The 17,522-nt window shown below is 34.1% G+C and overlaps 1 protein-coding gene across 4 annotated transcripts in view; it reads right to left on the reverse strand.

Annotated features, from left to right (window-relative positions):
• Positions 1-17,522, reverse strand: part of AQR (aquarius intron-binding spliceosomal factor) — a 63,888-nt gene that overhangs the window by 36,593 nt on the left and 9,773 nt on the right. For all 4 annotated transcript variants that reach the window (XM_066997494.1, XM_048058676.2, XM_066997493.1 and 1 more), the window contains exons 9-22: positions 17,122-17,198; positions 15,704-15,768; positions 14,510-14,626; positions 13,440-13,553; positions 12,547-12,650; positions 11,975-12,077; positions 10,827-10,947; positions 8,635-8,776; positions 7,737-7,915; positions 5,855-6,022; positions 5,255-5,424; positions 4,362-4,603; positions 2,952-3,098; positions 1,299-1,368 (exon numbers count right to left, since the gene is read on the reverse strand). In XM_066997494.1, coding sequence (XP_066853595.1) covers positions 1,299-1,368; positions 2,952-3,098; positions 4,362-4,603; positions 5,255-5,424; positions 5,855-6,022; positions 7,737-7,915; positions 8,635-8,776; positions 10,827-10,947; positions 11,975-12,077; positions 12,547-12,650; positions 13,440-13,553; positions 14,510-14,626; positions 15,704-15,768; positions 17,122-17,198 — 1,819 coding nt within the window. The remainder of the gene's footprint in view (positions 1-1,298; positions 1,369-2,951; positions 3,099-4,361; positions 4,604-5,254; positions 5,425-5,854; positions 6,023-7,736; positions 7,916-8,634; positions 8,777-10,826; positions 10,948-11,974; positions 12,078-12,546; positions 12,651-13,439; positions 13,554-14,509; positions 14,627-15,703; positions 15,769-17,121; positions 17,199-17,522) is intronic.

Genomic DNA, 17,522 nt, shown 5'->3' on the forward strand with positions numbered 1-17,522 from the left:
AAAAATGGTAACAAAGATTTTTAATTTCTCAGTCTTCTTTCCTGTTGACAATAATATTGATATAAAACAATACTCCTATTCACTGGTGTGGGTGTTCTTACACAAACACTCTAATTATGTAAAACCCTGCAGTTCAGATCATTGGGGGGTTCATTTCAAAAAAAAAAAAAAAAAAAAAAAAAAAAAAAAAACAAAAAAACCACCCTCCAGCATTGTTAAATAACCAAATTTAAAGAATCTATCACTGTGACATTTTCACAGCGTTCAAAATAAAGGACTTCTCATTTACGAATAAACCTTAAAGTTGGTACCCTATCAACATACAGAGAGTACTGCAATAGAGAACACATCATACTCAAACACTTCAAAGAACTCAGGAACTTTTATACATGGTTTAAGACATTATGAGTGTCAGCACACCTAGTAAGGCAGTGACAAATGGCATACAATTCTACTGAAATTTATTTTCTCCTTTGTGTTGCGCTTTTCATGTGCTAGGTACAGAGTGCACAGGGAGTATTAAAAACATAAGGCAAGGGAGAAGGAAGACTATGTACTAATGAGTACTAATTAAAAAAACTTAAAAAATAAAAATTAGCATTAACACCCGTATAGTCCAAGAAGAGATTAATAGTACCAGAGAAATCATTGCACTGAGGAGTCACTAGCAGGACAGACTGTACTTCACTGGAATGCAGGCACTTGTAGTCAGCTAAGCCTTGGAGACCTTTGCAGATATTCATTGTTCAGAAATTACTTTCCTAACAAATCTACGACTCTTTTACAGCTTCTTATATCTAGAAGTCAGCAGGATATAAGGGATTGTACATTAAATTTCAGAAGATAGAAGAAAAAAGCTCCCTAAGGACAATTCAGTAACTTTCATTTTCTTTAATGGAGCTCGACCAAACTAAAAATGACACAAGTACTTTAAAACAGAAAAAAAAAAAAAAAAAAACCAGACATAGCAAAAGCTAAAACTAGCAATCTAAACAGTCTAAAACTAGCAATTCAAGCACTGAAAAAGTTAATTTTGGTTGTTGTGGAAAGTCTTCAGTCATTAGGACACAGGATCCAGTTATATAGAGATCAAATGTATTTCTGAAGCACGATTTAGTGAAGATAGGAGGATGCTGAACATTTGTTATTTTCCTATATTTTAAGCTACTAATAGAGTAAGTACCCTCAGAGAGTCTACAGAAATAGGCATTACAGGTATTTCATTGAACGTACCTGAAGCTAGAATCAAGTAAGAGCATAAAATGCTTAAAATAGATAAATAAATAAAAAATTCTTACCATAGTTAGCCCAGGCTGCATTCCTGCTCGTATAGCTTCAATTTGAGTATGGGTAAATTGAATAGTATTGCTGTAACAAAGAAAAAGCACAGAAAATTGACATATTTTGCCAACAGTTTTGGTAAAAGCAACTGTTTAAACATTTTTAAACCAAATTAATTGGCTCTATGTTTCTCCAGAACTACATGCCTACAAATGTTTATATAAATTAAACCAAAATTACAATTATCTTCTTTATAGACCTGGCAACTTTGCAATTTCTAAGCAAGACTGTAAATCACAATGGCCACGTGAAAACAAAATCATCCCACCTAAAATGATGTTTTCAGTTATTATTGGTTGAGTGTGTCACAAAATTATTTAGCAATGATTCTCCTTTTTAACCCTATAGCAATAGGGTGACATGATGAAGTAGAAAGTTAAATGACATTACTTGATTACCTGGATATAGAGAAAATGTAATAACTTTTTTTTCCTCTCTCCTTTAAAGAAGGCAATCTGACAAAGGACTGTCAAAAAAATTCAATTTCAGACCTGCTATTCTTCAAGCAAGAGGAGTTCTACCAAGGCTCTCCCTGCTTTGCACACTTTAAGCACATACTTATGGCACTTACCTGAAGTAGGAGCAGACCTAAGTTAAAATACTTACACTGTATAAAGAGAGTTTGAGTATATGTATGGATTGATTCTTAATTAATTGCAGCAAATTATTGCTGATGCTATCATTTTGCAAAGGAATTTTATTATAAGTAAAGGAATTATTTGTAAAGGAATTTTATTATAAGTCTTTGTAGGAATAGCTAGCTACCTGTTACTGTAATTACTACAACAGTTTAAGCATGATCAGCACTTCTTTGCACTGATTAAGTGTTCAGCAAATCCAGTAGCCAGGGAAAGTAAAGAAAAAGTTTTCCAAAAAACTGCTGAATTCCTAAAGGTGCATTCCTCCTTCCCTAACACATCCATACTTTTGCAGATATCATAGCTAGGAGTAGATGTTATACTCCATTCCAGTTCCCCTCACCCCTACCCCCATCTTTAACATGCAGGTCTTCACTTCTAAAAGATCCATTAAGTCATTTATTTCATGAATAGTGTCACACGTTTGTCCTGCGACTGTGCATACAACTTAGTGTTCTGATGATAGACAGTATTTTACATTTCTCACTGCTTTTAAAACAAATTATTGAAAACAAATGGAAGCTTTTAATGTATTTCATTCATGTAAGAGACCCTTCAGATTCCTGTGTTACAGAAAAAACAAGTATTTTGCATACTCATACAAGAAAAATACTTATTCACCACTGTCCTTACTAAGTTCTTAACTGTTATAAAAAGTCATTAGTTAGAAAAGTAGAGAAAATAAGGGCAATTGCATGAAACATTAACTTTTCAATACTAATATTCAAAGTCCTGACAATACTAAAAGATGGTCTCTCTCCATGTTTTTCAATGGAATATTTTTAAATAGAGAGCGGATAATAGAGTACTTTGGTTTAAATACAAAGCATAATAGTCTCATATCCAAATCTTTTTTTGGTAATGAAATCAAAGTGACATTTGATTTATAATGTACAACATGCTATTCTTAGTTCTGAAACTGAACTGCTATGCATATTACCATTTTCAACCAAGTTCACATGCATCTATTACCGTTTCGGTTGGTTATATGGATATGGTCCCCTGTTTGGAATGACATGAGGCTCTACAATCAACGTTTTAGTTTCTTCAGCTTTTTCTTCATTCCCATCATCTTCTTTTCGTTTCTTTCCTTTACCTCCCTGTATTGGGAATGTTATCCTGTAACACAATATAAATGTGTTTCAACACATACGCTATGACACTGGACTGTCTTAGAATTTTATGAAGAAAGTTTTTTTTGTCACCATAAAGATAAACTTTCACAAAACAGGGTAACAACAGGAGATGAAGATAGCAAAATGTTTATGAGGACACTGAAAAGGAAAAAAAATAAGTTGATGAAGCAGCCTTTAAGAAAGCATATTTGACAAAAAGTATGTTAAAAGTGTACTTTACATAGCTTGAAAAGGCAGGGGCAGCGCTGTGAGACAACTGGAAGAACATTGACAGCAAAGAGTTTAGAAATAAAAACTTGAGGAAAGGGAGATAGTTAAAAGCATTTCATGGTAGAAGAACTCCAACAGCAAACCAATCGTCTTGATACAACAATGCAGACATCTTTAACATCAGTAATCTCTTAGTCTCTTTACAAGGCAAAGATACAGCAATAGGAAGAACAATAAATAGCTCTTCATACAGTGGAAAATCTGTATTTTGATCTAAGATCTGAAAATTAACAACAGTTCATCAAGGGAAATTGCCTGCGGTAGCTTTTCATGATTCCTTAAAACTATTATATTATTTCTATAGTGTTAGTACCTTCTCCACATACACTGCCGTGTTTCAAAAAAGCTGTTAAAGCTTGTGAAGCTCCGTGCAATGTGAAATTCAGTTGCAAAAGCACAAGGAAGCCAACAAGGAGGAACAGAATTTTGAAATCTAAAAATTGGCCACTAAAATTCTGGGCTGGAAAACAGTACTGGTGAAACAAAATACGTAAATCTCACTTACTGGCCACAAAAGTAGGCATCCTACTTCAGAGACCATTTTTAAAATAAGGGGAACATTATGGGATATCAAACTTTAACTGATGTTGAAATTGCTGTGATTTGCTTCAATGTGACATATAAGGAAATTTTGTAATTAAAAATCACTAGGCTGACCTTGAGGTGGGTAGATACCATAACCAATGAGGGAATACTATGTGTCTTGATGCTATTTTACACTGTTGCTTTTCTCATAAATCCAATAGCCTTGACCTACAAGTAACACTCTGATGTATGTTTCTACAGAATAGCAAAGACGGTCCTGAGTCTAACTGTAGTATACAGCTACCTCAATTATACAATTAAGTCTTGATACTAACGTATGAACATCTTTTCTTAAAAGAAAGAGCACCTCCCTTCAACCACTGAACTCAACTGCATGTGACAAGGCAGCAAGAATGTACCAGACAAGGAGTACTTGAAATTTTGAGATCACCTGAAGGGGGGTACTTGCAGATCTGGATTGTCAACAGTCACTTTAATATTATACCCAGGAAAGCTAGCTTTTAAGTGATCAATGGACAGGAAAGTGTCATTAAAATCCAGAGATGCAATCTGATTTGGCATTTTTGAATAATGTGCACTACTTGGGTCTCCATATCCAAGAATGATGTCATGCAGCCAGTCAGGAACCACACAATCTGTGTTCATCAAATTCCTAATAGTCTCCAGAACAGCCTGTAAATTGGAGAAGGGAAAAAAACAGATTGGAGGGTGACTTTTTAACTGATAAAGTATGACATATTGAAGTCTATCCAAGTTATTCTAGGATGTTAGCATGTATCAATCTTTCACTGACACTTATTTTTTAGATTGAGTCAGTATCTATACAGTGTATATATGCAAAAACAACAACGTCAAATTCCTAAACTGTCCTGTCAATAAAGAGCTACTAAAGAGCACATACTTCTGTTCTGCGATCTTCTCCAGGACTTTCAGAAGTCCATTCTGTTTGTATCACAAATGCATTAGAAATTCTGCATGCTTATAACATGGGAATATAAGCTTATAGCCCTGGCACGCATACACCTTGACCCAAAAGGCCAAACACAACTAATCTGTACATCACCTCTTGAAAGACTGAAATTAAATTATAAACTAATATTTATTTTTATTTTTATTTTTTTAATTAATGCTCAAATGAATTAAGATTGTTCTGATTTTCAGTTACTCCAGCACTTAGCTGTAGGAAGAAATTATCACCTGCTAACAGGCTCTGAGATCCTAAAGTGATCCAACTCCATTCGGAAAGGCTACCTACACATAAATAAAATGAACTAGTTTCAGTCAGGAAAACTTCATCTGAAGTTTCAAAGAGCAGTACCCTACCTTGAAGTTGTTTTCTTTTGGTTTTCTTCTCATTATAATATTAAATGTCTCATAGACATCTTCTGCTCCATTTTGTATTGTATTGGTCATGTCTTGTTGATACTGGTTTGGGTCCAGAAATACTCTGTACGTTCTGCAATCCCCTTTAAGTCTAGGTTTGGGTTCAGGTCCTGCCCGTAATGAAATGGTAAAATTAGAATTTGACATGTTGCCAAAAGTAGACTAGCACCCAAATAAATGACCCATAATTGCTCCTGAAACATATTTTAGACATATTCACATAATTATTTTCTGCATAGCATTACAAACATTGTTTCATGTTTTTACGCCATTTCTAGTAGAGTTTTAGAATACAAGCTATTTTATTCCTACACCAAAAATGTACTAGATGTATTTAATTAAATCCACTTTTAGCAGATTGTACGAGAGGAAAATAACCTCTCTTGGGACTGCATATATAAATATACTTTTTTTTTTTTCCTCCAAGGAAGTGCTTTCAAATAATAATTCAGTCAGTGTTATTTACAAGAGAAGCAAGTTAATAATTAAAAACCAACAAAAGACAGACATATATTTCAAACAAGTTTTGGTGCATTATACCTTCTTCAATAACACGGCCTTTCTCATCCAGCATGCCTTGGATTTCACAGCCTCTGACATACACGAGGCCAGTTTGCTCAACAAAAGGTCGCCGTCGGTCAAACTTAGTGCCATAAGGTTGTGTGGGACGTACCGTAACCAAAAAACAGACATCGTGTTTACGTAGACCTGAGTCCAAAAAGGAATATTAAGTGAATTGATTGAATGCCATTTTCCTTTTCCATTCTTCAAATATATATACTTTAAAAAAAAAAAAACCACAAAAATCCACCTAGATCATAATGTATTCTGTTTCAAATTATCCCTTTAACTCAGAGGATAATGCACCATAGGAAATTGTCTTTTCCACTACTCTTACACACTAAAATCTGCTAGGACTTCAGACACAAGGAGAAGAAACTGACTGCTTTTTTCATGACAACACATTTCATATTTTGAGATTATTCTGCTCCAAATAATCTTATCTCAAAAGTAATGCACCATTAATCTCTTATTCTTGTTGCTTTCTTCTGGATTACTCTCAATTTTATTTTTTTTAACAACAATTTGAGTGTGGTGCCTAGAATGAGCATAAAATTCCAAAGTTACTTCAGTTATCTTCTTAGTAGGGTATAACGTCATTTAACTAAGTTATTTGTTTTCCATGCTAAATTACAGTTTATAGAGCCCAATATGATTTGGTAGAGTGTTTTTCCCTCAGGAGTAGCATATTGTTGTGGAGTCACATTTGCTTTTGAACTATGATGAACTCTGACTTTTTCCCTCCTGCACAGCTACTGCCTAACAAGTTATTCTCCAAACATGCATTTGTGCAGTAAATTGTTCTTGTTTAATTTAATGTCTTCTATTCATCTCTGTTGAATTACACCTTACTTTTAAAAGGTCTTTTCTCCACTTCACTGTTGTGATTTTGAACACTAATCCTTTCTTCCAGTATACCTACCAATTCTCACGTATCTGAGAGATAAAATTTAGTAAACACACACTGTATTCCACTACAAAATTAACAGAAACTTTTAACAGCATAAAGATCACTGCAGAACTTCATTTTATAGACCTTCTTTATCTGAGGCAAGTACTTTCTCCTTATTCACCGGATGTTGTTTTCCAACTTTATGTAGTTTCATCAAGACCTTGTTATGCCAGACAATTAGTCATCAATTCTTCACCTCAGTCTTGATTCAGCAATAGTTTTCAATATTTGTTTTAAATACTACCTAGCTTAAAGCATTACTGCTTTTGATCTCTCAGAAACTGCTCTAGTGTTCAAAAGCAGGGGAGGAAGGATCTACCTACATTGGTAAAATAGAGCCACAAGAAGGATATTAGCTGCTGGAATATTCCTGCAATCTAACAATATTCAGGACACGGTATGTTGCTGAATGCCAGAGTTTTACCATGATCAATTAAATAATCATAAATTAAAAAGAAAGGCATATTAAAAATAACTGGAAGAGAAAACATTGGAAAAACAAAATTACACTAGAGGCAAATATTGGCTTTTAGAAATACATAAACATAAAATTCCTTGGTGTTAATCCTATTAGCTAGTTTAATAAGGGGACAAAAAAATTTGTCTGAGTCATTTACCTACAGAACCTAACACTGAAGTGCTTAAAAGCATATACAATTCTGTTGAAGCAGAAGCAGGGTAAGAAATTACATTTCAATTTTACTGACAAATTTGGATCTATCTTAATCTTTGTTTCAGGAAAATCCCAATTTCTTGGGCTTGGAATTTGAATAACATACTTTTATATAGTGTATTAAGATGGACAAGTCTACCTCAGACACAGAACCCTTTTTACAATTAAAATTTAGGCAAAGGATATTTTGATAAGCATTTCTTTTAAGCATCTTATTTCAAAGAACCACACCGTACCTTCCCATTCATCTTTGATGCTATCTCGGACATTCAAATTAATTGTGACATCTGCTCGGACTCGCATAGGCCAATTTTCACCAATATTGGGCTTTGCAACCTCCACCACTGTGAAAGAGACAATGGGTTGTGCCATCCTAGCCCATCCACCAAAAACCACGCCTCCATATTCTGATAGCCTTAAAAAAAAGGAAAAAAAAAGACCAAATAGTTTTGTTAGTCATTATCTGATAACAGATTGAGTTTCTAAACTGTGAAACAGTCAACTCTAAGAAAGTAGAAGTCTTAATTTTACATGCTACTGAACTAGATTAACATAATCCTGCATTTTAGAATTGAAATATACCATGAACAGATTTATTTTTACATTTCAAGAAGCAAAGGCAACTTATGCTGGCATTATTAAAAAAAAAAAAAAAAGAAAATCAAAGTCAGAGAGAGAATAAGAAAAAGGGAAGATAACAAACAGCAAATAGTGAGCATAAGAGAGGCCATAACAAATGACCCTTTGAAATATAAAGAGGATCAAAGTGTGGCAGATGGTAGATTCAAGAATACTCAGTAACACATTTAATACACAAGAAGAACCGATGGTAGAGTTTCCATATTTCATGAAGTCAGAAATGCTCAGTTCAGTACTTTTATGTTATATTGTTAACACAACAAGGGTTGGTTGTTAACATCCAACATATGTTCTTAACACATCAGGTATACGTATTCATGCACTCTTGCAACATCATCTCACAGGATGGCAACATCTTGTGGAAGAAGTTAATACAAAACATATGTATTTAGTACGCACACAATATCAGTTATTCATTCTCAAAGGCACTTTGATTACAACTGAAGTTGAGCTGCACCACTTTATAAATATTTTGCATCAGTTGATAAATATTACCATGGTTTCATCCTACTGACACTGTCTTCAATATCCTGTCTGATCTCGTAGGTGGACTCTAAGCGGAAGAGATTGAAGTTCCTTAGCAGGTAATCATGAAGAGTCAAAAACTGTAGATTCAGTTTGGGAAGTGCAAGACAGCCTAAGGTGGATAGAGATGGTAGGGAAGAGGTATTTGATGGGCAAAGAAAAAGAACATGAATTAATATATTGGTTCTACATATTCATAAACATATTATAATGCACTATAACTGCTGGAGTTATCCTAGGAGATTCTAAGAACTTCTCTTTTTAAGAATATACTTCACTAAAAAAGTATACATTTTTCTCCTTCCCTCCCCCAGATTTTCGGGTTTTCTCTAGATGAACCTGCACACGATTAAAGGAATTTTCATCCTTCTGGCAGTAATAGAGGGGACTATTAAAGGACTGAATCTTTTGCAGTTTTCAGACTCCCATGAAAATGACTTTATAAAAACCAAAACAAACAAGCAAAAAAAAAACCAAACGTAGGGTAAAGTAATTGTACTTTGCAATTCAAAAACAAAACCAGCATTAAAAAGAATTTTAAAGGCTCATTTACTAGTGAACAATGCATTATCCAGCAATTCTCTGACTCCAATCCTTTATGTTTATTACAAACCACAAAAATCATTAACGTAGACAAAAATTTTAAGCCAAGAAATCCATTTTTAATAAACAACTTTTCTCAAAAGTTTGTTACTGATTATAGGTTTTTCAATGAGAATGAAGACACAGGAAAATTAGGTTTAACTCAAAGAGTATCAAAACTCCTAGACGAGTCCACATAACTACTTGCATACCCTTAAGGTAGTCTTAGATGTGAATCTGCCATAATAAATATTGTTAAATGTTACTTATTTATCATTACTGGACTACTCTTCCAGTTTGACACCTGTGCTTAACACCTGTGAAAGCATCAGGCATTTGTAACATGCAATATTATCCTTGAAACCAGTACTACACACTGGCTTTCACATGCGCTGAGATACACTGGCAGTAAAGAAAGGCGACAGAACACAATTTCTATTCTGGAAAGCCACATGGTGATAAAATACTTTAACACATTTCCCAACACCAAGTAACAAGCCCTGTCCTGTAAAGCTAGTTATATGCACAAAGGGCAGGGCCTGAAGCAACTCCTCTTATGGCTGCACAGCATTTATCAGACACATACTCTTCTCTCCCATTTTATTTATTCATTTTAAACAAAAGAGAACAACAATCCTCTTTTTCTCAGGCTAAATTAGTCTTCTCTGAGTTTTAGACAAAAAGAATTTTGCTGCTTTAAAGACCACAGAAAAGAAACATCTCTTCTCGGGCAGATATACAAATGGTATTTGTATCATATATGTATGCAAAAGATCCTTTGTTGTCCATAAACCTACGTTACCTAAAGTGGTTAAGATTCAAATGTCTATCTTTCTAATCATCATTGGTGCTTCGTGGAGAAATCACCCCTCTAAACTTTGTCTGCTTAATAAAATTTATTAAGTCTTATATCCACGCAAAAAGACCACCAGAAATATACTTTGCACTAGTCTTTGAGGACATATAGAGTAATTTGAAACTTTCATGTTCCAGATTCCAATTTTTACAATTCTCATGAAAATTCTCACAATTCGCTTTAATATTTTCAGCATAAGATTTTAAAAAACACAAGTCTTTTAAAAGAACTATACAAAAATACATGTGTCATGTTTAAAATTATGTAATTCCTTCCTTGCAACACCTGCAGTTTGCTTCCTTGTTCATGAGCACATTGAGCAAGACCACTGGGTTTTGAATTTAGAATGCATACAACTATCTTTCACTGACTATATGTACACTTCTGCAGACAACTGATTTTCTGCTGCATATTTACAACCTGTTTCACCTCACTGTAACTATCTGGTGGTATAGTGTATTTGTCGCCCAGATTACAGGTAGAGAATTGGCTTTACGTGAACACAAACTCTTGGATTTTTTTTAAATATACTATTTATTCACTAACTAATTTCATGTCAGAGTTCTTGAGTCACAACTCAAAAATCTGAAAGCTGACCCTTCGCTAAGATACTGAAATGTGCCAATTGCTGCCTAAATTCTGAAGACAGGATAAGCACAGATATCAGAACTGCTTTTTAGAGCATTTACTGCCCTGTTCCGCCTTTACAGAACACTTATCATACCTTCTCCGGAATAATATTCAGTTGGGACAATATTTTCATCCCAAATAATCTTCTCTGTGGGATACAGAGGCATCTGGTTGAGTTGCTGAATTTGAGATATTCGTCTCTCATGACGGGAAACCTAAAGGATGCATTTAGAACATTTAAAAGTCAAAAACAGAACAATAAAGCTATCTTTGAAACACTAGTATTAATCCACAAGAACGCTGGTGGTCACTAGCCATTTCCTCTGTTTTTTTTTTTTTTCCGATTAAATATAACTAAATCCATACAATTTCATTGAAAGATGAAAAAAACATACTCCAACTATCAATCACGGCTCTGGAATCAAACAGTCATCTGATGAAAAATGGCACAACAGAACTGAAAATATTCAGTGAATACTTAGCAGAGAATCCACTTTAAATGAATTTAAAAAATATATATATATATATTTAGCATTAATCCCATGTTCACATGTTCAACAGCTAACTGTAGCACTGCTCATCCAGCAATAGCTAGTCTTAATGCCCTCAGGGAGAAAAAAAAATCGATTCAATATTACTACACTGTCAGCTAAACAAATATCTCTTCATAGTATCAGTATACATCATATTCCTACCACCTAATACTCAGAAAATCATATAAACATTTTTTGAAGGAAACAACAACCACAAAAAAAGTTATGAAAGATATTGAAAACAAATATGCCTTTCTAATATTGATACTAATATCAATATTAGACACCTACAGTAACTGTTAATACACTGAATATTCAAAAATAAAAATCATGTGCATGAAATGGTATTACAAATAGGTTTGGGAAACCAAACAGATACTGAGCAGCTAGATTTACTTTAGCATTTTTTGTTTTTAAAAGAGAAAAACGGTGACTATATAAATAACTTTTCTGGAAGAACCCAAAACTGTTGCTGGGCTCTGCTTATTGACCTTTACAATTATGCCAAATATACATATACTAATTTCTTAGGAAAACTACTTTTATACATTAACATTTCCAAATATTTAATTTATATGGTTTTAAACCCCATCTTAGTATCTAATTTACTGTTATAACACTGCTGTGGTTCACAGGCGGTTTAACAAAAGGTGCTAAATAGCTACTTTACTACAGTGTAGTTGCTAAATTATATGAATGATAGTTTTACCAGCAGCTCTAGCAGAAAATCCTTCTCATAGCTAGTGTCATTCCCTTCAGGAAGAGGAGGCAGTAAGCAGAGGTATGATGCCACCTGGTGGAGTGTGTTTGAGCTGCATAGTAGAAGATGAAGAAGCTTTAGTCACAAATACTGAAACCTGTGAAAAACAGGTTATGGGTATCTTTTTTTTTTTTAAAGTACAACTATGAAATTTCATCAGAGTAAAAAAAGCTAAATTAAAATAAATGTAGCAGTAATTACCTTATAGTAAGTTACCTTTAATTTTTTAAAAAAGCAGCTAGCTATTTTCCAGGAAATTAATACTTTTTCCACATATAGAAAAAATGAAAAGGTTATTTTTCTTACAGTGGAATTCTGAGAGTTCACTACTAATTTCTACTAGTGGACCCAAGCTCTCTATTTCTCCCTATTTCAACACATGTAAAGACTCCAAAAAATGAAGAAATATGAATTGGTCTTACTAACATGAGGAGTCATACAGGAATATAGAAATTTGTTAAATTAAAAATCTGAGAAGAAAAAACATCAGTTTTATGTCAAATTTCATTATGATACGTTACCTGAGGGGTCCGAATAACTTCACCAGTGAATCACGAGTATCTACTGCAGCTACATTTGAGAGTGCGAAGTCATATAACTCTGGGAAATGTGCAAATGCTGTTCTCTACAAAAAAATCCAACCCCCAAAAACTGAATGTAAGCACATTAATGAAGCAATTAAACAACAATCTAAATATTTGCACAAAACAATTGTTTCTTCTGATTCATAACACAGAGTACCCTGTGGATAATTTCAGACTAGAAATAAAAAAACAGGTGAAATCTCCATTTTTCTGAGCACCACCTATTTATTACTCCTGGACTTCTGATATACTGTCTGATACACCGCCTATCAGCATTTGTTCTGTCATTAAAATAAAAACATAAAGGGACAGACACGTAGCCTTGCTGACAACTAAGAAAAACAAGGAACAAATTTATTTTAACCATGCTTCCTTAAATTTTGTTGTCAAAAGTGATGTGAAAAACTCTGATAAATGTAACTTTCCTTATATGAGTACAGGTAACGTGAATCTTTATTTTCTATCTCTTATGTAGAAGGAACCACTATTGCTATCATGTGTGGACTGAACTTGAAGAAATGGTACCACCTACTGCATAACCATAAATCAGGTTCCTACTGCACTGAATGTTCACTTCTGAACAGATTTAATGGGAGCAGTTCACCTTAACTTAAAAACATCAAAAGTGGTGGTGTTTTGCTAGAGCGTTTTATTTAGTCTTAGTCACATACATCAACTGAAGTCTTCCATATAGCAGAGAAAGTCAAATTATAACTATTCCTGAAACTCAACATGAAAATTAAGGGGTTTGCTTTGGGAAATAGCCTAATTTGTACATAGAAGAGTTATAACAGCAAAAGTACCTCCATTCACGCCCCTAAACACTTTACCTGTAAAGAAGTAATTCTATCATAGTGAATTGTCGTCATCTCATTCTCTGTCAAAGCATTTCCAGTCTGATCATTGATTTCAAAGCCAGTGTAGAATTTAAGCATATCTAAAAGCTGAGACATCGTGCATACAAGTTAGTGGATTAACAATAAGAGATACTCTATCACAAACAAAGAAAACATCATTTAACACAACAAATCTGGGCACCATGCACAAGCAAGAGTTTATCAGAGTACTTAAAGAAACAGACCATCTAAATCTGGTATCTAAATTTGGCTGATGCACAAAATAATTCTGGTAGGTATCTCATCAAGCCATAGAAACTACAGCACAGACCACAGCCAAAGTTGTTTCTTCTACAAATCAGTATTAGAAACTAAGCATGCTACATTGACCTAGCCAGAGGTTCACTGAGACACTGAATTCAACTTCTGGCTTGCTGGTATCAAAAGGGAGAGGTCTTGCTTCACTCCTGCCATCTCTGATGCCAGCCCTGGAATTCATCCTAATTTGCAATGATTTTCTTCTTCCAAATTACATATTGTCTATCAGATGTGTTGCTGGCTTTCTGTTTCATCAACAATGACCCTCAGAGAAACTGAACACATGCCAGAGACAGGGGACAGTAAGCCTCAAGAAAAGCAGCTGAGAAGCAGAAAGGAAGAGATCTTCAGATCCTTAGCAATATACTGTCTATGACTGAGTAAACTCAAGGACAGTAGTGAATAACAGCCGCACTGTAGAATTGTCAGAGGTCAAAATGAAGGAGAGAATGCACTGGTGACATGACTTCTGTTATACATGGGGTAAAGCAAGCCGTTAGTTCGACTGCTTTCTGGATTGTACTTTTCAAAACTGCTGAAAAACAGCCAGAAACGTAAAAACAGATGCACACAGATACAGATGAGAAAGGACTACTATCTGAAGGATTTAAATAAACATATAATTTGCATCCATCAGAAATATTCATAAAAACCTATGTTAACAATCAAACATAAAATACAGCAATTGCAATATTCAGAGTCGCATCAGAATGAAAGAAGTTATTTTCAACAACTTCCTATTTCACCTGGCAGAAGAGATGACCTTCCTTCTCTCTCTTGGCAAGACTAGATAGGTAACAGTGAACAACAAGATGGGAGTCATCCAACACTGTGTTAAACCAGCGTCGTGTAGGAAGCAAAGCCTGTGGCAAACAATCTCACATTAATACAAGCAGTTCTTCAAAATTTAAGAAATCTTAGTTTCTGAAATCTCCACTTCAATAAAGCAGATCAAGGTAGATTGCTGCACAGTTATTTTCATATCTAATACCCTAACAGAGGTCTTCATATTAAAGGAGCATTTACCTGTGCAAAGACACTGGTTTTTATGTGGGTAGGCTGCTATGAACACTGACATTTATAGGTCTGGTAGCATGGCACAAGCTCATCACAAGGCAGATTGCTCCTACTAACAATAAAACTAAATTAATTACAGCAATTGTTCTACTACTAAGTGTCTGTATAATCATTGTGTATTACATGATACATCAAACTGCTGCAATATTGTTTTAAATGTGTGCATTCTACACTCGTTTCAGTCACTGCTGCTTCAGCAAATTCTGTCTTATTCCAAAATGTCTTCTAAAGCTTAAATTATTTTAAATAAATTGTTACTTGTATGAAGTGGTGTCATTTAATGTTTTACTTTTAATTCTGGTACCATGAAGCTTAAAGTTGTCCCATTTTCTCAGTACCTGCAGATACAAAACCTCACTTGGCCTCCTCATATTATTCTGTAACAAAACTAAATCACCAAAACTGTTTCCTGTAAATAATGAGTTCTAGTCAAATAAAAATAACTTGTATTTCAGAACTACAGATGCCTTCTGGTATTATAATATGCAACACAGAAGATATTTTAAATAGCCTATCATGCTGTGGGAGGCACACTCCCAGATTAATCCTAATGGATTAAAGTCTCACACATTTTCCTCAATTGCTGGAATTATTACTAGTATTCCCATTAACAGTCTTCAGAGAACAATTTAGGATCCTAGATTTCTCTAATAGTTTATTTGATTTATAAACATTGTCAGTTCTCAATGTAGCTCCACTGTTACAACCTCCTAGTTACAGATGCAAAACCGCTATTAAGCAACCATAATATGCACAGCTGTGATATAACTGCCCGTTAATTGGAATAAGGCTAAAGTGACAATTTTATGCATATAAAAGCTAGGAAAGTATACCTGGAAACAGGCTGAAACAACTTAACTTACCTCAAGATCTATCATGAGTTCAATGAATCGCTCACAATAATGAACTTTGTCCATAGAAATAGGACCTAGATAGAAATAAAAATCTTTGTAATTGACACACAACACAATATGCTTATATTTGAACTATTTTTTAAAAATATATTAAATGTTGCTAATACACAATATTAATACAGTATCACCTTCTAACGAGATTAGAAAACTAACTAGTACGTTCTTCTCTTTTTCAGAAACAATCCTTTCCTTCACTACAAACTAGAAGATTTTTGGATATAAAAAAATAATGAAACCAGACTTTTAGAAGGGAATTTATTAAACATCCAAACTCAACTATTTTGTGATCTTGTGAAAACACTTAAATGAAGGGCTTAATAAATTAGTGTGAAAGTGAGATTGGTGTTAAGATTTTCTTCAAACGAAGCAGAGTCAGATGAGCCATCTTAGATCTAAAAAGGAACAAAAAATGATCTAGAAAGTGGTACTTTTACCAGTATCTTACCCATTTTACATTGAAACTTCACCAAATAAAGCATCAATGGCTACATTGCACAATGTCAAAAGCAGCATGTATAGTCTTTAGGTGGACTGCTGAAGAGCTTTTAAGATCAAGTCAAAACACAAAACCAAATCTGCTTTAATGAACACCTATTTCCTAAAGCCCTCAGCGTAACTGTTAATGTCTTTGTAAGACTGATCTTCGCACAACTGGGAAGATGGAGGGGTTAGGTATCATTTTTGAGGAAGTCCTAATACACAGAAATTCCCTTACAGCTCACGAAAACTTACAGCAAACTTCAGCTCTCAAAAGCAAAAGCAGAACTTTGAGAAGTGATTTCACCCAAATAGTGTTGTGCTTGGAGTACAATAAGCTTTTTTTTTTTTTTTGTCAAAAGGCTAATGCCTTCCTGTAGAAACATTTTTCCTTTCTAAATCAGGCAAGCATGTAATTTTGCTTGTCACAACGATTTATAAATCAAGAGCAGTCAAATCTTACAGAATTTCACTTCACTTAGCTTTTTGTTCTCACCACAGATCAACAGTAGTGACAGGATATCGTCTTATGATATGCATTTATAACATCTGTTTAACAGGACATCTAAGTATGCACTTAAATGCTTTAATGCTGTAAGGGTATAAGCACGCAATGAAGAATATCACTTTCCCAAAATATATTTTTTAAGTCCATACTGAAAAGAAGTAGAGGAGGTTTAAGGTAGCTTTCTGCTATTTCATCTTTAAAGCATATGAAAATTTGAATACTAATTTTGACATGAAACTGACGCAGACAGTCTTTCACTGAAACCCTATATAAATAAGGTCTCCAACATCAGGTTGGTATCCTAAGGAGTAGTTGCTTTTCAACAAGAGAAATATTTAAGGCTGATTATCAGATTACAAAATAACAAAAGAACCACAGTTACCTGTGACAGGTATCGATTTCAGCACAGAAATAAATTTCTGAATGAGCTGTGAAAGAAATCTTCTCTCCCGATATGCTCTAAAATCAGACGTACGACAAAAGTATTAACACTTCTGAAAAGCAGACTAGAAGTACGTCTTATCTTTCATTAATACAAAATTAGCTGCTTTAATATTTGAATAATGGTAAGTTTGCTTGAAGCCATACCTAAACTGTTTAGATGATAACTTTTCTCCTTTCATTTGGGCAGACAGATTAGCAGAATCTGTATTTTTAACTTCCAGCACAAAATTGATTAACAAGCCATGCTTCTACTGTGTAAAAGAGAAGTAGGCTACCACCTATGCTTTACCACATTGTAACACAAAAAGTATTGGAACACTTATCTTTGTTAAGATACAC

This window comes from Anser cygnoides, chromosome 5, assembly GCF_040182565.1.
Source record: "Anser cygnoides isolate HZ-2024a breed goose chromosome 5, Taihu_goose_T2T_genome, whole genome shotgun sequence".
NCBI lineage: Eukaryota > Metazoa > Chordata > Aves > Anseriformes > Anatidae > Anser > Anser cygnoides.